At 37.6% G+C, this 23,095-nt stretch overlaps 1 protein-coding gene across 1 annotated transcript in view; it reads right to left on the bottom strand.

Annotated features, from left to right (window-relative positions):
• The window catches only part of LOC139724636 (O-acyltransferase like protein-like), a 33,260-nt gene extending 17,274 nt beyond the window's left edge, over positions 1-15,986 (bottom strand). The window contains exons 1-13 of the mRNA XM_071635768.1: positions 15,860-15,986; positions 13,600-13,700; positions 12,695-12,863; positions 11,579-11,754; positions 10,710-10,788; positions 7,922-8,006; positions 7,234-7,679; positions 6,522-6,689; positions 5,395-5,488; positions 4,720-4,999; positions 4,114-4,193; positions 3,144-3,248; positions 1,670-1,814 (exon numbers count right to left, since the gene is read on the bottom strand). Of these exons, the coding sequence (XP_071491869.1) occupies positions 1,670-1,814; positions 3,144-3,248; positions 4,114-4,193; positions 4,720-4,999; positions 5,395-5,488; positions 6,522-6,689; positions 7,234-7,679; positions 7,922-8,006; positions 10,710-10,788; positions 11,579-11,754; positions 12,695-12,863; positions 13,600-13,700; positions 15,860-15,986 (2,055 nt within the window). The remainder of the gene's footprint in view (positions 1-1,669; positions 1,815-3,143; positions 3,249-4,113; positions 4,194-4,719; positions 5,000-5,394; positions 5,489-6,521; positions 6,690-7,233; positions 7,680-7,921; positions 8,007-10,709; positions 10,789-11,578; positions 11,755-12,694; positions 12,864-13,599; positions 13,701-15,859) is intronic.
• Between the last annotated feature and the right edge of the window lie 7,109 nt (positions 15,987-23,095).

The following is a 23,095-nucleotide window of genomic DNA, read 5'->3' as shown; positions in this document are numbered from 1 at the left end:
CATGACACAATTCATCCTGAATAGGCTGCATAGTTTCATGACTTTTTTGGAATTTTTTTATGCATCTCACCTACGTCTAAGTCAGTGCCTGCAAAAATACTAAAGCCATTGGCTTGTGCATGGAATGTAAGAAGATCATAAGCTACACTTTCATTCGTTACCATTTCGCAACAATGATTTGCCCACCCCCCTCCTTTTTTTTTTTTTTGATGAGAAGTTTAAAAAGGTGAAGACTTTTTTTTTTGCTAGGCAACGAGAGATGCCTAGAGTTGATGTTTTGATTAGCCCACAATAGTCACCTACTATTGCTCTGTAGAGCACTAAGTAAGTGATGTGTGCTTAAAACAAAAGCAAAACAAAAACCAAAAAACAAACCGATAAACAAACATGACATCGTGTTAACTTGAAATCACATAACTATCTAATTAGAATTTCGCCCGATTTCAATGACACAACACTAAGTGGTTTATTTGTTTGATTTAATTTCTATCCATTGCAGTCAATTCAGGGTTCCCACAGTCATGCAAAATCCTGGAAAATCCTGGAAAAATTTGTGGTCATGGAAAGTGAGGGAAAAGTCAGGGAATTTGGAAAATTTGTGAAAAGTCATGGAAAAGTCATGGAATTGCATTTACCTCTTGGCTATGGCAGCTTTCCAGTTTGTTCTGTCTCGCGACTCTCATACTCTGTGATCATACTCTGCTATCATAATTGGTGTTCATGATTTCCTTTTTTCCCCATTTTGTGACATCACAAATTCTACATAACTCCCGGGACATATACTAATGATAATAGATGTACATGTCATGAGTAAGATAGTGGGTGGAACGGATGGCTGTGAGGGGAGGTGGAGGCCATCATAACGTGTCTGATTTTGGAAACCGTGCCAAAAAGGAAATCATGGAAAGCAGCAATTTAGTCATGGAAAAGTCATGGAAAAGTCATGGAATTCTGTTTTCAAATCTCTGTGGGAACCCTGAAATTTGAATAAGGCTGCATAAGGCATGCGATTTCTTTTCCGCTAGAAAGCAGCTCGACACTGTATCACTTTCGGAAACGCTTGGCTATGTCTCTGTGGGCTTTGACCCTTGGTGTATGCACCAAAATGATTTAGGTTTTCTTTTTCTTCCTCTCTCTTTCTCTTCTCCCTATTTTCTGTTCCCTTTTTTCACAGTGCACTTTTGCCCGACTTTCCCGGTTTCCCGCACTCTTCGTAGTTGTAAGCTTTTCACCCCCCCCCCCCCCAATTTTCCCCTTTCCCTCAGAGGTAGCAACATGATACAAGTATACTTAGTAGTCTTTTGAGTGGGTACCTCCACTTTTTTCGAAGAGTGTGTACAGAGAGTGTATGTTATTTGTGTGTGTGTGTGAGTGAGTGTGTGTGTGTGTGTGTGTGTGTGTGTGTGTGTGTGTGTGTACTGATCATGTAGACATGAACATGTTGTCATCCCTGTCTGGCTATGTATATTCTCAACAACTCGCATGTCAAATTTATCATATTGTTCCTTGTACATTCTATTAAAAAAAAGTGAAAATAAAGTTTGAATTTGAATTTGAATTTTCACCGCCCTTTGCACATTTTGTTTTGTTTTGATTTCTTTTTTTTTTGGAAGGGGGGGGGGCTACAGAAGAGGAAAAAGGATGATCATTTACAATGATTAATACTCACAACGTGAATTTTTGGTTTCTTTCCTTTCAGTTTAAACATGATGTAGCCGAGTACCATGCCGACAAGGTAGGTTGGAATACGGGTATATGGCTTGGAGTACGTCAGGTCACGGTTGGGCGGCTCGATGACGCGGTCATTGTAAGGTCTGAAAGGCATCCACATTTATATACACAAGAACAGCAAAATAATGTTGAAACAATAACATACAGATTATGACCGGCGAGGAGGAGCCATACAAAATATTTCATCGGGAGCATGGCTGGCGCCACGTTTTTAAAAGTGGTGGTGGGTCAAGTTTACATTTCTGGTGCTACTTCCTGGTTTCATCAGCTGACAAAGCAACAACAAAAAAAAGATAGAAGAAAAAAAAAAGAGAAAGAGAAAAGGCCTTCCCCGCACTTCTACGCCGTCTCCTACACCGTTATATATATATTTTTTTTTTCTGGTGTCACTTCCGGGGTAAAAAAAAAGGGGGGGGGGTAAGTGTTTAGACCCTGTGTTTTCCTATTTATTCTCCAGAAAAGTGTGTAGAACGGGGGATGACCCCCCCCCCCCCCCGTTCCAACGGCCCTGGGGAGCCGGGCTTGAAATATATTAAAACGAAATATAAAACCGTCCCATTTAGGCCCTATACACGAAAAAGTACCCCGCGGGAGAACGGGTCATGACCAATGATGACAAACTGTTCTGCTCATGGACGCTACACTATCACGTGACCATGGTCATCCAATTACACACGGCTATTTGACTAAGTCATAAAATGGTAATATTGATGCATGACTCCCTATGATTGCCTTTAGATTATATTATTTTTGCTCAGCACGTCTTCGCGCATTCGTTCGCCCAGTGATTCCCTTCAGATTACGTTCTTTCTGCTCGTAAGTAGAGCTACACCTTTCCCTGTCTGGAGAAAAGTTTCTCTACCCGTCCTATAGGGTCTTTTTTTGGGGATAGTCGTTGTTGTTTTCTTTTTGTTATTGTTTTTTTTTTCTTTTAGATCAAGAGTTAGAAAGGTCACAGGGGCATTGCGGTTAAAGGATGGTAGATCGATTATTATGGAGATGTCAACTGTTATAGAAGAATGTTTATAATCAGATGGTTCTGCAATAGATGAAAGGATAAGCCACTGTAATAACAGAAAAATAAATTCAGAAACAGATACAATAATATATATATATATATATATATATATATATATATATATATATATATACATATATATATATATATATATATATATATATAGAAACAAGAAAGGGAAAACTGACCAGAAACAAATAAATAAATAGTGAGAACTTTTCTTTGCTCATAGTTCTCACTAAATATATATATATATATATATATACATATATATATATATATATATATATATATATATATATATATATATATATTGGTTTGTATTTCACAGTGCTATTCTAAACGTCATTAGACGTTAGTCGAATGTTGCTATTAGAAAGTTCCCTTCACTCACTCTGTGCCATTGATGGTGAGCCCCCAGTACCAGTTGATACCAAAAAGCGCCCCCAGCGACACGAGCATTATCGAAGTGATCAGCGCCATGCCAGCTTTGCCTTTCCTGTTGCATTGTGGAAAAGATAAAAGTCATGAAACTATTGAGACGTGTACACGAACATTCATATTGTCTGGCTTTTCTGAAGTTTACAGGTTTCACACAATTAAAGTTTGGGTCGCCAAAGGTAAATTTCAAGTCTAGCGTCTGTGCGTGCCGGGTTTGTGGTTGCTTGTTTTTCAAACATTAATGTGATAGCTTTATACGAGGTCAACTAAAATAGATCCAAACTCAAACTTCAGGTCGAAGCGCATTACCTTAGACACAATGAAATGCAAACCACTTCGCACACCATAACCGACAATCCAACAATAGTCCCGAGTTGGATTTCTTTTCTTTTCCTTTAACACCTCGATGTGATACCGCGAAAGTTTTCTATCCTATTTGGTTTGGGTCATTTTCAATTATCAACAATCCAATTCTATGAGAAACAAGCAGACCTATACAAAAATTCAGAAACTTGAAAAAAAAAACAATCTGTGACAATAGACATGCACTAAGATAAATTATACTCAAAAGGAGATGATAAAACTCAGCTTTCAAGACCCTAATTATGTCATAAATTTGTAAGAAAGACAAGACAAGAGAATAGCAAAAAACGGCAGAGGATTTGACAAAATTAAAACAAAACAGATTGTGAATCAGTCGATCAATGAATCTTTACTCCATCCAAAAACAATGCGTAGAGACACTGTTAAGTATTAGTCGCTATATACTCTTCAACTTACAAGTTATGGTTATATCATAATCGTCTCAATCGGCAATCAATCCCATTGCTGAGAAATTATATATTTTTTTCTGAATATTATGTCTTCCGTATTTTGAGAGCCATTTTCTGAAATGATACTGAGTGAGAAAAAAAAATACGCACTTATGGAGAAGGACGATGATGATGGGGCTTATGATGAAAAACTGCATGTCATTTGCCAGGTACCAGGACAAACCAAAGCACTGCAGAGAGAGAGAGAGAGAAGGGGGATGCTATTATGAACGATAGAACAGGACTTAAATAATTATTGATATAACTATGCAAATAATAATTATGAATATATGCATCGGTGGTGAAGTAATCATGCACAGCAATAAACGCTTCAAGAGGATGTACTAAAAGCCTCTTCTAATTTTCAGCATGCATTCCACCAAACAGACACGGAGCTATCCATGCAGCATCAATGATATATCAGTACATGAATAAATGAATTATGTATATTTCAGGTAATCGGTCACCTTGTGTCTGTACATCACAGAGACGATTCCTTTATTCATTATTGATTATCGGAAGTCAAAATGATCAAATAAACTTGACAAATCTGGAGCAGTGAGTATAACTTGCAGATCGGATCTAACCACAACTTTTCCACTCATACACACCTGAAAGATAAATTGTCTTTAAAATAACAAACTCTAAAACAAAAAATAAGTGTGAAGGTAGAAATAGTGAAGTTCACGAAGATGGAGACAACAAGTTAAACTTTACCGTGTCTTCCGTGCTCGCGTCGAAGGGGACGAGGTTGTTGACGTAAAGTGGGTGTGTCCACCAGTACTTCCGGCAGAAGGACCGCGTGAACTCGTTCATCTCGTCACGCCACAAGCCCTGGCCGAAATGCGGGAACATGAGAGCGTTCATGCCCATGGCCACCATGTAGACGGGGGTCAAGCGCCACCAGCGATGGAAGTAGAATACCGCCCACTCGTAGCCGGTCCGGAGCTTCTGGCCATCGAGGGCTTTGAGCGTCAGAAAGGTGACCAGAAACCCACTGTATGGGGATAAAAATGGAAAGCAGATGAAAGAGTTAATATTTGAATAACAAACAATGCAAAACAAAAATTAATGAAATAAAACAAGGCAAGATGAGACATGAGAAAGATCTAACAAGACAGTTGAGCTCGATCCTGAATGTTTGATGAAATTAAACAGTGCGATTCTTTTATCATTCACTCTTGAATGATCTCAGACTTCAATTAGGTACTGAAACATAGCTTGAAACGCAGTTTAAAACTCATATCTTTTGTAACATAATGTATCGCAACTACGACCGCAAGAGCACATTCTGCAGTAGGTACTTTGTATTACTAGTGGACACTTACGTGACGAAAGAGTCAGTATCCGTCGTTTGTTTGTTTGTTTGTTTGTTTCTCTCAAAAACCTCACCTGAGAATGAAGAAGGTGTCCACTGAGATGTCTCCCTTGATTATCGCCCAAAAGCCATACTCCTGGTACATGTCGAAAAGTTGTCTGGGATTCTCTGTAACCACGGTGACCATCCAAAAGAAATGAAAAAAGATGAATGGACATGAACAATAAGATTTTTGTCGCGATACATGATAAGCATCATAGCAGCTTTGGACTTACATTATACTTGGATTTTACGTCCTCGGGTTTATGTCCAATTGCAAAAGGTTTCCATCTCTACCTCCCTCCCTCCCTCCCTCTCCCCTTCTCTCTCTTTATCTATCCTTTGCAACGATTTCTCTATCTTCCTATTCATATCTTTATGGTTTGGGATCAGAAATTTATCCTACAATGATTGATTTAAAGAGCTTCACGTGATTATAATTATCTATTTTTGATTACTTCAGAATGTTAGTATTATATGAGCGACACTGCATGGTATACTATTTGGGAAATGACGTCACTTTTGACAAAATTTTCAGAAATGATATTCGTGAAATGATGTTGCAGCTATTCCTGTGATGAACAATTACAACTCCCAAAGATACAAGAATTCAGACATCACCAGACCCTTCGATGGGCAGTTGATGGACGTGCAACATTTACTCGGTCTCACCGCTGCTAAGCTTTTCAATTTCCGATCACTGGCTCTGAGGCCCGGTGCTGTCGAGTGCCGATCCCCCTTTTTTTTTTCGTTTACATCTTTTTTGAGTCCAAAATTTAACACAAATAATCACCACAGCATAATTTCGAAAATTTCTGGCTGAATCTATGGACCTCGGTGAGCCCTCCATTTCAGTACAATTGTGTCGTCATCTCTGTCCATTTGAATAGTTTTCACAAGAAACTCTCAAGTATATTTGTATAAGCTATCTCTCTCTCTCTCTCTCTCTCTCTCATCTGCCATCTTTGTCTTGTTGTTGTTGTTGTTGTTGTCGTCGTCGTCGCCTTTGTTGTTGTTGTCTTTTTCTCTTTCTATGTATAGACCTGACCTATATAGCTACCTGTCGGCCCACGTATTTTCACTCTGTATAACGATGGAGTGGGTAAGAGATTGGTAGCTCAGTAAACGAGAAAGCGAAGGAACCAAATTTTGATTGACGTACCAAATCGGCCGATGTAGAATGCCACGGTGTGTCCTAGAATAACCCAAAGCATGCTGAGAACACGAATCCCATTCAGTGAGGCCATGGTGTTCTTGGTCTTCTTGGCGCTAAATATCTTCTTACAGTTGGTGACCATCGAAAAGGAGATCAAGACGCCATCTAGGAGCTCTGCAAAAAAAGGAAGGCGGGTTGGGAAGGATGAGGTCAATGCCCTCATCAAGAAGATTTGCAATTTAGAGTTACATAACTGAATACAAGATATCCCAAATCAATTATGATAAAATGTAATAGACATAAATACGGCTGCCCTCATTATCATTGTTATCATTAAATTGCTTCTTATGAAATGAATTAAAATGACTGCAGCTGAAAAACAATGACTATGATTTTGATATTTATCATTTTTACAACTTCAAGAACGTATTATAAGTATATATTTTGACAAGCATGATTACGATTCCCAGTTTGCCATGGCAGTTTTTTCTTCAGTACTCGCACTGCTCTCAACAAAAAGAAGTTCTGCTTCTTTGTATCTAAAATCTGCCGACCAAAGATATTCCTTGATACGAGAAACATTTGTCATGTACAAGCACCGGGATGGTTTTATAGCGAAGTTTTATGTACACTCCGACCATGATGAAATAGAAATGAATAGTGAGACTGATATGGTACAACTTATTGCACGTTGTTAAGATACGCATTGGTTATTTACCCCATCTGCGAGCAATGCTCTTGTTTCCGCCCGATGTCGGCTGCTCGACGTCGAACTCCTCAATGGTGACAGTCTTCCTCGGATGGACCGACGTGTCTTCGTCACTCTTGAAACCTTCGTTCACCACACCGTCGTCCTCGGACCGGTCATCGGCGCTGCTGGACTGTTGGTCGATCTCCTCCGAAGACGACGTCAGAGCCGAGTCGCGATCGTTGTCGTCATCAGGGTCCTCGTCGATACTCTTTTCGCTTCCAACTGCCTTCGTGGCCTTCGCGATGACGATAACCGGAGGGTCTTGTTTCCCTTTGTCGGCATGCACTTCGTCGTCGAATCGGTACTTATTATCACAGCGCAATTCCTCGATCCTTCCCAACACCAAAACTTGGAGGTATATCTCGTAGAAGGTGCCAATGCATACCAACAATGCAAAGAAGGAAAGCAGGGTGCTGATACACACAAGTAAAAGAAAGACAAAATTGATAAATACAAGATTAGCTGAGATGAAATGGTAGTCAAAGCCTTAAATAAATGGAAATTGTGGAAGCATCACGTACTTCAACTGTAATACTCGTTTTCACTTCAATTCAATTTAATTTAATTTCAGTTTTATTTATTGAAAAAAAAAATAAAAGTTTGTAACATGGGCGTTGATATATAGAAATAAAGAGTCCGTGGTGATGGTACTTACAGGAAAGCAATGTCGGCTGTTCTCCATGGCTCGGGTTCTTGGCAATCCACTACGTAAGTTCGGTTCGTCAGAGCAATGGCCCAACCTTGAGAGAAATTAAACGTATGATTTCTGATAAAGTGCATAAAATGCATCAAATTGCATATGATATTCTTGGAGATTGCTCCATCAGAATTTCCATTTATTTATATTCTGTATTTGTAGTATATAATAACATAATTTTCTATGATGCCCATGTAGAATACAGCAGTGACAATATCAACGTTGTATAGATAGATTTGTTAATTCTACTTGGAAATAGAGCAGTGGCAGTAGTTTGCATAACACAAAACACATAACATGGAACCAAAGGCAAATGAACAACAATGTAGAATGTAAAGCTAAGTGCCTTGGTTCATGAGTTATACACACGACGGCGTAACATAAAATGTAATTGCAAAGATAATATGAGGATGATCGATATATTTTCTTTACATCAAATCATGACGATGTTACAAATGAAGGGTAAACAGCAGCATCAGCAACAACGAAAACCTTCATTAAAAATTTACATAGAAAGGCAACGAAATGGTGTAAAGAACAAATAAAACTAAAAATAACGTTTTTGTTCACTCAAAAGCGTAACGGTTGTGATTGACCTGACAGTATATCATTATAGGCAAAGATAGGTGATATCATGTCTATGAAGGTATGGTGCCAAATTTGAATTGGGATAGCTTCCTTATCTCTCTCTTCATATCTATCTATCTATCTATCTATCTATCTATCTGTCTATCTACTATCTATCTATCTGTCTATCTATCTATCTATCTATCTGTCTATCTATCTATCTATCTATCTGTCTATCTATCTGTCTATCTACTATCTATCTATCTATCTGTCTATCTACTATCTATCTGTCTATCTATCTATCTATCTATCTGTCTATCTATCTGTCTATCTATCTATCTATCTGTCTGTCTATCTATCTATCTCTGTCTATCTATCTATCTATCTATCTATCTGTCTATCTATCTATCTATCTATCTATCTGTCTATCTATCTATCTATCTGTCTATCTACCTATCTATATATCTATCTATCTATCTATCTATCTATCTATTGTTCAATGCATTGAGAAAGGAGAGAAATTTCGCTCTTACATTCTTCATCATTTTGTTTAGTCCATACCCATGATATCATTGCAGCACGTGTTTCTACAAACAATAGTTCAATCCTTCCTCTTTCAAAAATTTATTTTGATGAACTCTTTCAATTCGATTTGATGTATTAAAGGTTATTACAAAACAAATTATATTCCTCCTTCAAAGACTACACTGCATTGGGTAGGAATGTTAATCCGTTGTCGCCACGCATAAAGAAGCAAGTTCAACCATCATCCGCCCAGTCAGTTTTGTTCGCGTTTCGTAATTTCAAAGTAAACAAGGGCGTGAGAAGTCCACAGTTGGGCCTCTCCTTTAATAATCGCATTTAATTAGATGTTTGTTGATCGGTTCAGATGTACACACGATCAGTGATCAACACGGAGGTGAGGCAAGATTGCCAGGAAGAAACAACCAAACAGACAAGTATTATCTGTTTGTTTGTCACTATGTGTGCTTTTTGTAGTGTACTATGAGTACAGCGATAGGACGTCCGAAATATACATATTTTTTCATCATTATCCGCATCCTACGAAAAGTTCATACGAAACGAACCTATTCACCAGCAATGCAATGCAAAAAAAAAAAAAAAAATCCAAAGCAACATCTAAAGCAAACTTCAATGTAATTTATATAATCATAACTTAACGCTGCTTCCTTTGTCCTGCATGCCGGTGTCAAACACAGATCTATTACGCAAGTACAGAGGAAATACTTTGTACTTTGAATCTGTAAATACCCTCAATCATTTACTCTCTGCCTTAAAAGTTATGTAATTTAAGTTGTATTGACGATTTGATGCTTCATAGCTGTCGATACTACAACTTACTCCACTTAATGGTTTTTAAAAGAATAATCAATGTATAAGCGTTAATGTTATAATTTTCGGGGAGGGGCAATAATTTTCCATCCAGTGATAACATCATGAATAAGCTTTTTTTTTTCCTAATAAAGCGAAAAAAAAAAACTAATTTAGCGGATACTGTAATAGTTAGTGTATGACCTGAAAGAGTTTGCAATGATCATAGTCACGGTTTCCAAAAGTGTCTTGTTACCTTAGTAGGAAGGTTTAATTGTTCAATATAATCAGAAAGATGAGGGTTCGAATCCATACAAAACCCATCACATTAAATTTTATTAATGCACGGCAATTTGTCGGCATCGCTGCTCAATAAATGTCAGGGAAAACGTGATATCATCTGAATCTACCGTGACGTCATAATTAGTACTGTAACTACATAGAAGAGAAAGCTCGTCAGAAAACTAAGACGAAGTTGGCACCAAAAGTGCATTTCTAAAATTATATCTATGTGTATCAGTATTAGGTTAGGAGTCACTGCCATAATTTGCAACGGGAAAAGGAGTCGTGTCTATATTGTCACCAACTTTTTGCTGACTGTGATCCCCCTCCTTCTTCTTTTCTTTTTTTTTTTTTTTTTTTTTTTTTTTTGGTCTTCTTCATCCTTGTTGGATGAATTATTTTGTTCCGGTCTCTAGGTTTTCATAAAATGAAATAGATGACTTTGCGGGTATCACTTCTTGGCTTCTCACACAATGTATTAACTCCAACCTATATACTTCTGGTGACGAGCTTGTAATAACAACCAAAATAAAAAAAAATACAAAGAACTAAATTAATGTCTTACTCTTCTGTGACAAGGTGTTGATCTCGTCCTGTGTACACGTCGCCGGCCAACAGGTCCCATACCCAAGGTAATTCGCCCCCTGAGATCACCGACATTGGAAAGACGAATCGTGGACATGTTGAAATCTTCTTACAAGAATCGAATTCTTACCATTCTGATCTTAATATACTCACGACAAAGCACAGACTCTCATACACCACCAATTGACTATATTTTAACTTTAAAAAAGAATATCATTGTACTCTTGCTTTCCTGATGGGAGATCTTGTAGCATTTTTATAATAATTATTTACGAAGCTTTTCTAACGTCTTTCAAGATATTTTCGTAAACTTGGGTCTCTCGCAATCTATCTTTAATACTCTCTCTCTCTCTGTCCTTCCACTGCATTTTCATGAGTTCAAGTACATGAGAAATTAAATCAACTATATAGTAATTATTGAATGTAAGATACATAATCTATAATTGAATGTAAGATACATAATCTATATCATTTTGTGTAGAAAACAAAATAAAATTCTCATTTAATGAGAATGGCATGAGCGCTGCCTGGGTGATTGTGTACTTTTTTTATAGCAAGCTTGTGAAGATGTGGAAGAAAAAAAGTGTTTCGTGTTTTAATGCATTTATAGCCAAAGAAATGATTACATCAAATGATGTCTTAATTTTTTGGTATTGTTTTGTTTTCTTTGTATTATTTTGCATGTCGTATAGTATTCTAATTACATTAGTATATCTGCATAAGTTTATCGATGTGATATCCCATTATAGTCCCCCTCACTTATACTTTTTGGAGTCGCTATAAAGACAGCTGCGAGGAAAACAAAACAGATTAGAAAATTAAACAAGGTGTGTCCTAACTAACACTTACCTCGCCCGTCAAGTCCTGCCCAAACGGGGTTCTTGTGTAGCAGTACTTGGCGTCGAAGGGGGCCGCAAAGGTCCCGTTCTTCTTCACAGACTTGCAGAGCCACACGTTGCCCGGGTACTTGAAGTTGAAAGTGCGAAGGCTCTGGCGAAGGTTCGGCTGCCCTTCCGAATCTGCCACTATGGTGTCATGAAAGTTTAAAATCGAGTGTGAACAATAATGGGTTTAATACTATACTATTTCAAGTAGTGCACTACTACAATGATTACTGCTGCTACTACTACTACTACTACTACTGTACAATAATGGGTTTAATACTATACTATTTCAAGTAGTGCACTACTACAATAATCACTGCTACTACTACTACTACTACTACTACTATCACTACTACTACCACTACTACTACTACTACTACTACCACTACTATTACTGCTAATACTAATACTAATACTACCACTACTATTACTACTACTACTACTACTACCACTACTACTATTATTATTATTATTATTATTACTACTACTACTACTACTACTACTACTACAACAACTACTACAACAACTTCTACTATTCTACTAGAATAGTGTTAATGACAATGATAAAAAACCAATAACAGAGATAATAATTACAGGAATAATAGTAATGACAACATATAATAATTATGATTATACTAATCGTCATCATCATCATCAAATCATGTTAAAAATTACATTGATTATTGAAAAAATGTAATAGATGAATGAAATAAGTGTTAGATTTTACGTCATGATGAAAAATAATGCAGGAGACTGATAAAGGATTGAAATCTTAATGACCAGCACGATGACCAGTGGGAGCAAAATAATTATAACATCATGACAAAATTGCATTTGGACAGAATAGTTGAACGGAAGTGTATTAAGTTGAAGAGTAACTTAATGAGAATGTTCACATATATTATACTGTTATGGATTTAACTGAAGGAAAAACTTAAAGAGAGAGGGGGAGGGATGGGGAAGAAGAAAAGACTTATAAACCTGATAAGTATGAATAATCATATGTGAATAGATGTTTCACCTTAAATTGTGAGAGATAAAGGGCAAAGGTTACAGTAATATGTATCTTCACGATTCTTACTTATCGTGGCGTACCAGACCCTGTTCGCCAAGTCGGTTTCGTATCGTTCGACATCGTCGAGGCATTGCTGCGATACCGCCTCATCGGCGAAGACATAGAAACGCCGACCAGTGGGATAGTCCACGACTCGGGAGTTTCTCCTGAATTCTGCAATCTTCTCATTTTGGCGCTGAATGGACAGAAATTGACGGAGATTGATGATCACGGAATCATTTACAGCATTTCCTAATACACTTTTGCCTACTTATTGATATAAAGTATGATAAAACCTTCGATCATAAAACGCTAACCGATGCAGATGTTATGACGATAAAAAAAATGTATCTAATTGAGAGCTTTCCTTCTGCGATTCACACATTCATCATGTTTATTGGATGTTGGGCAAATTCTTTTCAATTAATCACAATTCTATCTTTATATCGATCAAGTCATTCCCATTAAGATAGAAACAACAAAGAAACAAAAAATTGGGTGAGAGCCATCAACTCACAGCATGTTCAGTCATACGAAAAATGATACCTAATACTTACTTTAACAAAATACTGATCGGTTGCCGCTAACACAGTAAAAATATCGACTTTACTGAATGTTGTTTTCGTATATCCGCTGACTTAACTTGTTACTGGTTATTGTTATACGAAAGTATCGATACATTAAAGAGATTTTCGTCTGTTGAGAATGAGAAGGGCTTTAAGTCTTCTCGAACACTATGGGTTTTGTGGTCACTTAACCCCCTTACCATTCTCAGCCGACGTTATTAATTTTATAGTTACTCACTTTAAAATGCAGAAGTTGTTCGCGACATTACACCAGGTGAAAGCATCACGGAGAGCATAATGAATGAACTTGTCTTTTTTTTATTTTCTTTTACAGCGGCACATCACCTCTCTATACAAGGAACTTACTTCCAAAAACTTTTGCTTGTTCGTGAGGAGGTCGAGGGTTTCGTCAAAGTCTAATCCGTATTTCGTCACAGAGCGTTGGAAATCCCGAACGAGTTCATCATCTGATGGCAAAGAAAGACCAAACAAGCTCTCAATCACTTCGAACCAAGTGCACTCGTTTTGTATCAGGGAATTATATGAAAACCAATAGTAGAATATAAATTGTATCATTTAATGTTGATAAAGCTATGAAGGGTTTGTTTGCAAAAACCAATAAGTCCATTTTTGAAGATTTTGAAGTACGATCTCTGTCATAAAGTACAAAATAATACCTTTTAAATGATATATTGGTCACTACATATAAAGGCATTTTTTTATGTTATGGTCAAAAGAAGCAAAATTTTTCTTATTATTCTCCTTATTTTTCTTGACCTTTAATCGCAAATATCTCCATTTGGCAAATATGGACTTATCGGTTTTTGCAAACAAACTCTTCATATATTTCATAACAGCGATCATATGAAAATATAGGGGGTGATGCGAACTATCACAGGGCATTTCGGAAAAACTTACAAACACTCGTATCCTTACAGTTATGAAAATTCCACTACTTGCATACGTGGTAGCTTTTGAATTACAATTATATTTGATCACTTTAATTACATGAACTTTGAAAGACTGTGAAAAACGACAGCAAATCTGCGGGATTTTTATTCATCAGAAATCCTCAAATCATACACATGTAAAATATTGTATAAAATATAGGCCTACATCAGCGAGAAACGCATATCCTCTTGATTAGCAGAGTCATTGTCATCGACGAGAAACAACGCCCTAGGTATACGCTGAGTAAGATTTAGGTGAAATTTCATGGCTGTGGTCCGAATGGGGGATAAGATGAATACAGTAAAATAATTGAGACATAAATTCTTGTCCTGCAATAATCAATTTTAGAACTAACGAAAATCAAGATTAACGTTGCCCCATTACTGTAAAGCAAAATATTTTTGCGGCATGAAACTTTTGCGAACTGTCAATGGCGTTTGATTTATACAGTGTAGACAAGAACTTTCGCGTGCATATGATTTTGAGAATCTTGACTCTCGCGAAATTAAGATGCACCAGGACATTCCTTGTTTTACAGTAGAAACTGGGAACAATTATACATCATCCTCCTGCTTTTTGTAGGTATATCAACATTTTGTTATGATGAGATAACAACTCGTATATACAAATTTGAATTTAAGTTTCTTGATATAATGGAATGGTGTAGGGATTGATGACAATGATAGAGACGATGTACATTAGGTAACCACTTTTGTCTGTACATCCATCACAATCACATCTTTGTGCATCATTTTAACTTGATGACGTCGTACTGTTGAGTAGGCTTATAATCTGACGTCGCTTTACCTCTAGTCTTTTTGTTGGTTGAGGAGCTCGTAAGGATTAAGATATTACATGTACAGATAAATCTTAAACTGCATCATAACGAACCATTATGATAGTCCATGAGTAGCAGGCCTACACCTAATGCCATGCGTAGCAGCTCGATACGGCATTATATATAATCATAATCATATCTGTCGATCACGGCTGTATAATGTATGGGGAGTGCTAAGTATAATTGACACCAACTGCTATGATTGCCCACATCAAACATGATTAACCTCAGCTATGTTAGGTTTTGCGGGGTTTTTTTTTTTTCTTCTTCTTAATGACGTAATTACGGGTAGATCTACACTGATTATCGGTCGAACGCACTTTGCCTATACACCTGTAAATACTAGTAGCAGATAAGACACTTTGGTACCTTTTGTTTTGCGCTTTTTAAACTTTGTGATAGCTTCAGAAGATGCTTTAAGCTGACCATTTTGGAAAGGAATTGCAGTGATACAAGTTATGAGAGAATTAGGACGGGCCAGTCACCTGTCACTTTAGCTTAGCTGAAACAAAATTTGACTCTTTCTGAGTGATCATAATGCTTTCAAGAAAATTATTACGGTAATTCTGAATAGAAAAATTCAACACAAGCATCGGCCTCCTAAGATTATTGGTTGCGGCAATGATACACCCATTCATTACGACACAACTGACGACAAATTATAAAAAACGTTGATAATAATTAATTAATGAAAATAAACGGAACGACGTCAATCATGGCAGCGTTGATTATCATCAATATCTACACTCTAGCAGTTAATGTAAAATGATCTTTTGCAATAATCTTCGCATACATTATTTTGTATAAATACAATAAGAAAGACAAAGCATGAATTACCGCTCAACTGGCCTGCTCTTTGCAACCGGAGAAATCTGTTTAAATCAGGGTGGAGCTGACCCAAAACGACGCCGAAGCTGCAGGCGAGAAGAACTCCCAAAGTAAGGAGGCTCAGTCGCCCGACCATGATTGTCTACCAAACGCCCGTTTCAACGAGCCACGATCTCCAATTCACGAATGATCCACCAAAAAAGACGCGGCACACGGTATTGCAGAATGATGATGAGAGCTATCTACGTTATTTCGTGTTGCTCAGCGTTTGGTTTTAGTCTTGGTTACAGAGTATCTGCTTAAAAGTTCATAAGCTTAGCAAATAAAATAGATAAGCCCGTGATAAACACGGCCGTGATATAACTGGAGAGGTATCTTTCAAGTGACGTCATTTAGACCCAGCCTCACAGGAAGGTCAATCAGCCACTTGGAGAAGTGGGCGGAGTTTGGCAACTTACGCTCGAACATTTTCAGGGAGCTTTAGATTTGCGACGCGGCCGTTACGACGACTGCGGCTGCAGCTGCGACTGCCTTGACGGTTATGCTACTCGTATGTTATTCTCCCCTCTCCCTGGGTCGTCTTGCAATATAAGTTTCGAGAAGACGCTTAGTCAGCCTCCAAAGTAAAATAACGCCTCCATGAGTCGTTTGTCATAATCAAAGTGAATTTGAGCAGACGCTGAAATGGCCCATACAGAACCGTCGTGAAAACTCAGACGAAGCAAGACTAATTTTGGTGAGCGGTCTAACTCATGCTAAAGACAATGTTTTGCTTTTGTTTCTTTCTTTTTTTCATCTTAACGCCCGCGTCGCACAACTAAAGCTCCCCATTTACTCGCTGTCAAGCAGCCAAGACGACAAATAATAAAGCTCAGCTTCAAACAGCTTCGATGCAATTGGTTAATGCTCATAGCTATCAGTTGTTTTCATCACAAATTCATTGGCACTGGCTCCTTTCCTTTCTGCACGGGGGGGGGGGGGGGGGGGGGGGGGAGGGGGGAGGGGAGGGGGGTGTCAGTACCCCTTACAAAGATAGATTCTTTCTTCGTAAGGGATACTGACCCCCCCCCCTCCCTCTCCCCCCCCCCCCCCCCCCCCCCCCCCCCCCCCGGTGCAGAAAGAAGTAATTAAAGCCTAAAGGATCATGGTATACTGCTAGCACTTCACAGTAAACCAACTGTACAGTAAAATCACAACTGGATATTGTTCTTTTTAATCTTGTTTTTATATAATTCATCTCGGGGAGTGAATCATACTCCTTAATTTAAGAATAAGAACTCCACAACAGGTTCTAAAAATACAAAAAGGCTACATAAAGGACAACCATACGTAATTCTTCGTCATACTAAAATGGAATGTACTCTGAAACCACAGTTTGCGCAACTCGGCCCAGACCTTTATCGAAAGAGCCAGAAACTTGACACCAAAGAGAGTTTTTACATCTTTTTGCTCGGCACACACTGTGACGCACACAAGCACGCGCACTAACAAACAGAATTTGCTTTTATGAACACTACGGCTCGTTGCGTGTTGAGTACATTGTATATCCATTATTGACCACACACAAATATCACACATCTGATTTTTTGTTGTTGTTGTTATGTAAGATTCGTGTAATTCCACCTGTAGAAATGTCGATTTTCAATGGTGGAAATACATTATATTTATCTCTTTTTGTGGGTGGAGGTCGGAGAGCTGCGTTTCACTAGTTTAATCACAAAGAGAATGCTTGGATGGAACTCTGTGGAAATTGTACCGAATTCCTTTGTTCAAGCCTAGTGAGAAAGCTATACACACGTACTATTATACTGTAAAGTAATATGACACACAATATGCACACTGCAAAGACAGCACATAAAATCATAGTCATGACACCTTGAATGTTATGATAAAGTGTTATACTTTATTAAGAAGCAAAGAAAAAATGTTTAAAATTAAACAAAAAGAGTAAAGACATTTGAAAAAAAGAAGAGACAAGACAAGAATTTCAGACCATCCCCAGTGATCGTGACCGACGTATAAGAAATGAAAAAAAGCACAAGCATAAAATAAACTTCTTCTCTATCCGCTTACTCTTGAGATAAACTGCTCTTATCATCTTGTTCAGACATACATGCATATAACAAACAGATTTTTTTTTTCTGCTAATTTCATTCCAAAGCACTTCTGACATTATATAGATTGTTTTTTCTTTCAGCTCTTATCAAAATAAGATAATATGAAACAAATACTGACTGGAACTATTTAAGAACAGAAAAACAAAAGTGGTGTCACATTCCGTTTCTACCAATACTGTGGTATCTTAATCTACTACAAAAAGATACAGAGCGAACTGCAGAGAAAATTCAACTATGAGAATCAACTACGACAAATGAAGGTAAACTGTTCATTGCGACTTTTTATCTACACCATCTTCTGTTGTTTTCGCATGTTTGCTTTGTTGTTGTTTTTTTCTTCTGATTATTGTGATCAGTAACTACAAAGAAATGCTGCTACTTTGCAACTAGAAACATTTTGTATGAAAACGGATCCCCCTTCCAAAAAGAAAAAATACCACAAAAACAAAAACACAAACTGTCAAGGAGCAGACATCAAAAAGTTTGCGAGATGCAAGGATAAAGTTACCAACAAAAAAAAAGAAAAAAAGAAGACAAATATACAATGAAATTAGGAGACTATGTCATTAAAATTCCGAGATGAAATAGCGGACAAAGAGTCACATAAATATGCCCCACAATTCAGGGTATGAGTTTTTCATTAACACAACAAGCTATATTTCTGTTAAGAAAATAAAATGCACAAAAAACATAATCCAAGAGACGTGGGCACAGCTGGGCAAGATCAGAATGGGGGACGACAGAGTGTAACGTCAAAACAACTGAATTCTGCAATACCCCACACAGGAGGAGAAATGCAGAGTTTATTTGATGAAAATCAGTTTTGAAATGGCCGAGATATCCAAAAACAAAGCAAAGCAAAGCAATTGTAATAAAAGGTGGGTCCCACCTTTTATTATGATCACACTGTTTTGCATATCTTCACCATTTCAAAACCAATTTTCATCAAATTATACATTGAATTCCTCTTGGAATCAAATGCTCTTTCATATTTCATTAAGAAGTTTTTCACTTTCTCCCCACAAAATGATAAAAAAGAGAAGTTAGGTCTCAACCAAAACTATAAGATCCCTTTAACCCCCGAACTACTGAATTCTGTAATACCCCACAGACTTCGTACAGGACTCACCAGCTTCCTGAAGGCAAAGGGGTTAGATATTTTTTGAGAGCAGAAAATGCTACCAATGCATGCTTACAAAGAGGGTCATCTCAATGCAGTTTGACCACACCAATATGAATCTGAATGAACTATAGTGCTTACGAATGCTTGCTATTAAATTGAACAGATACATTTTTACTGGTAACAATGCATTGGTCGCAAAACACATATTGTCGCTGGGGCGACAAGACCTCGTATCTACAAAAATGTCAAATGTTCAGGAGAGCAAAAAAACATGGCAGCCAAAGCACTATATCAAGTGGGATAGCTTTTCCTTTGGCATGTCGTGGTGGCTTCATTTTGGGGGGTAAGACAGCTAGGATTTGGACAGGACATCACTTAACTGATTATCTGACCATTAGTCCAAAAAAGTCATTTTCACCAAAATTTCAAATACGAGGTCTTGTACAACAGTGACGATATATCCCATGCACATTATGGGGGTAAGGGGTAAGTGCAGGGCTGTGTGGGGTGGGGCCACACTTGGCGTAAGGGTTGAAATATTTTGTCTTTGCAATGCAGATCCACAAACCTTGACTAGTCTGGCAAGATTTTTTGTCAACGGTTTGGGGCTGCCTTAACAAAATCTATGAACCTACATGAATGCACAAACATTAATATGCCCATTTTCGTTCTTGCTAGAAAGGGATGATTCAGATAACTCTAGAAGTGGTGAACGCAATTCTTTTCTTTCACACTGCTCAACTTACTGACTGCAATCTGTACACAGTATGCTGAATGTTTCAGCATCTTGTGAAACCAATTCCATATTATTTCTTGACTTTTCATGGAAACATTTTTCCAAATGCTAATTTACGAATACTGTATAATTATACTGTGACTCAAACAGCAAAACAGTAGTCAAACTTTGCAAAAATTTCACTTTGTCCAGTTAAATCTGGGTTGCTATTTTTTTTTCCCAACTTCTGCTGTTACTTGTGAAATGCATATATATATAATATGTCTTGGACTGAAAATTTCCAGTCAGCTGAAGAGGCAAACAACCAAATACAATGAACAACCTTCCTGATCAATCCAACATTCAAAGTTCACGATCCTTCAAACAGTGATATGATGTACGACATCGCCTTTGGTACAAAATCACATTGAATCGACAGAACATAGAGATATTCAACAAATCAAGACCTCAGCACCTCCATGCTTCGTTGTTGGTTTGGACAGAACTCAAGCACATTGTATACAGACATGAAAACGAAAGCCAATTCATTCTTACAGAGTACAGCATGAAACAAACCAGGAATTTGGTCCCTTTGTTAAAAACACTGTGGTTACATAACTAGAGGGGGAGAAGGTAACACTTCAGAAAACAAATTTTCCTAGAAAGCCAATACTCAAGCAAGAATGGTTCTTACTTGTACAAAATATCAATCTTTGCACTAACGTCTCCTAAATCTCCTTGAATGAGACTAAAAAGCAAACGGCGTCTGTGAATTGTGCAAAAGGAAACAAGCACAAGTGAACTATTTCAACTCACAATGAGCAATGTCAAAGGTCATTTCACATTGAGAATTATAATAATCATCTTCACTCGAATATTTCATATTCACATAAAATTCATCTTAATTCCAAATCAAGCCATTACAACATTTCTTGGAAATTACATACATGAAACAACATCAAAGTCACAGGCGGATTAGAAAAAGTGTGACGGTTAGTACGCATGCAGGTTAAAGGCCTATGCTCTACCAGTTTTGAAGAGATACAATCGAAACAAAACTTCTCTTTAAAATCTCATATTCCCTTCTTCGCCCCAAACAAAACAATTGACTACTAGCTGACAGTTATGACAAGACTGTTTTGCCAAGCAGTCAAAACACACGGGCAACAGAAGAATACAGAGCAAGAGAGACGGAGAACCAGTCAACAATAAACTGGAGTACAATAACAAAAGGGGGGGGGGGATAATAACACCCTCCAATAAATACATGATTACAAAACTTCACAAAACTACAGAAAAAGAAACACTGCGCAACGCACAAGTAGGCAAAGATTCTCAAACTCCTTCTAAATTCAGTCTCTCTTCATATCTGTGTGTACTGGGAAGAACATCAATTCCTTTTTCTACCCTCCCCCCTCCCCAATCAAACAAATGCAGCTCTATGCAGAAGAAAGTATACATATTCATCTCGCTTCAGCTCTTTTACTTCTCTTTTGTTTTCCCTTTCTACAGAATACACTAGGGCCATAACCCTTGTTTGTGTGACAAGGTAATTACAATAATTTAACCCACATTCTTATCAAAATATGCAATGCCACTGCACAATGCTATCGGCAACTCACATCACTTTTTCACACCACTTGACGGATGCACATGAAGAAAAAAAAAATAATAAAATCTCTTCGTAAGTATCATTAGACACCAAAGCCTTCCCCCTGGAAAACATGGAACATTCTCCCCGGAAGCAACATCTTACATGAAACAGTACATGCAAAATAAACATCTTTCGCAAGTTTCCACATTGTGGGTCGACCAGCCTTTTTGCAGTCTTTAATCGCATTCCCCAAGATATCTCAAACTAATACCAAGAAAGAAATTCTGTAATCATCGCTTTTTCGAGAAAGTTAATTGATTAATTCCACAAACTATGTACTCATAACTATTTTTTGCTTTCTGCCACATCACCTGCAAATTATATGAACAGAATACTTTATCTGAATGTTGAAGGTAACAATGTACAAAGAGACACAGTTTTTACTTTCAAAAGAACAAAGAGTATATTTTGCATAAACATAGCAAGGCAAAATTGATATGGATGTGAAAATTTGAGCTTGACTTGACTAAACTGAGATAGTTACAAGCATTTAGTTTGCTGGTAAGCCTGTTTGAGTTATCAAAACCACATGATTTCAACATCCCAAATACATCACTCCTTATTCTATTATGTATCATCTGTTAAACAGAACTTTTCATATTTTTCTTCCGAAGACAAACATCATTCACAACTCTGTTCAAGATAAGTCACAGATGCATCGTCAGTCATTTGCCCCTTGAATCAGAAGAAATTCATTCCTCCACAAACAGAACCTGAGGAATACAATACCTTTCTATTCTTGTGAACAAAAAAAGGTGTGTTCGCGCATTCTCCTACAGCAAAGCAAACCGTACTATACGGAACCCGTGCCAGAGCAGCACTAGAAAATGCTCCTAAAGTGTACCGTACCAAACTGAACTCAGCCAAAAGTGGACCACTCCCCTATGTGCTCCAAAAGGGTACCAAAGGTTCACATTGTGAAGAATGCGCGTAACATGCACATACGTCATAATGCATAGAGTTCATTCTCTTTGTTTGGGACATCTGTAAGTAGTTTAAGCACGCCAGGTGAATGACCCTGTTACTACAAAATGCGTGACCATTTCCAAAAATAACTCGTGAGGTACGCTTTCTCAACAAGAGCGCTCCAACGCTCTAAATGTGGCACAGTAAAGTTTGGTACGCTTTGGTTCAGTTTGCTTCAGAGCGCTCGAACGCACCCCAAGACCAAACGCAGAGATCTTATGTAGTTAATGTCAAAAAGTCACCTGACCAGGAGAGACTGATGTACAGTCTCAGCAGGGCACTAGCTTTTGGTAACTTTCCTGCACTCAACCAGTCATTACATTCCTCAGGTTTGCCTCACCTAACTCTAAACTTTTGCTCACCTGTTGTTGCCATTTTTAACTTGTTATAGTACAATCATATCAACCTCATGGCATAAATTCACATCACTTTAAACATTTCCTTTTTTTTCTGTTCTTGAGGGAAGGGCTACACGACTTCGGTGAAAAATGCTAGTAATTAATACCACAATGAACCCATCAAGATGTCCATTTCCAAAATCACTTGCATGAAATCTGCAAACATCTCTGCATTCTTCATCCTTCAACTTCAGACCTCGTGCCATTTCTCGTAAACGTCCTGTCACCATTTGCCACTTTGTAAACACGATCATTACACTCAGAAAAAAAAA

Source organism: Diadema antillarum, unplaced genomic scaffold, assembly GCF_040938485.1.
Source record: "Diadema antillarum isolate AM-2024a unplaced genomic scaffold, OU_Dant_1.0 scf00000225, whole genome shotgun sequence".
Classification (NCBI taxonomy): Eukaryota; Metazoa; Echinodermata; class Echinoidea; order Diadematoida; family Diadematidae; genus Diadema; species Diadema antillarum.
This window is presented reverse-complemented; position numbering and strand designations above follow the sequence as displayed.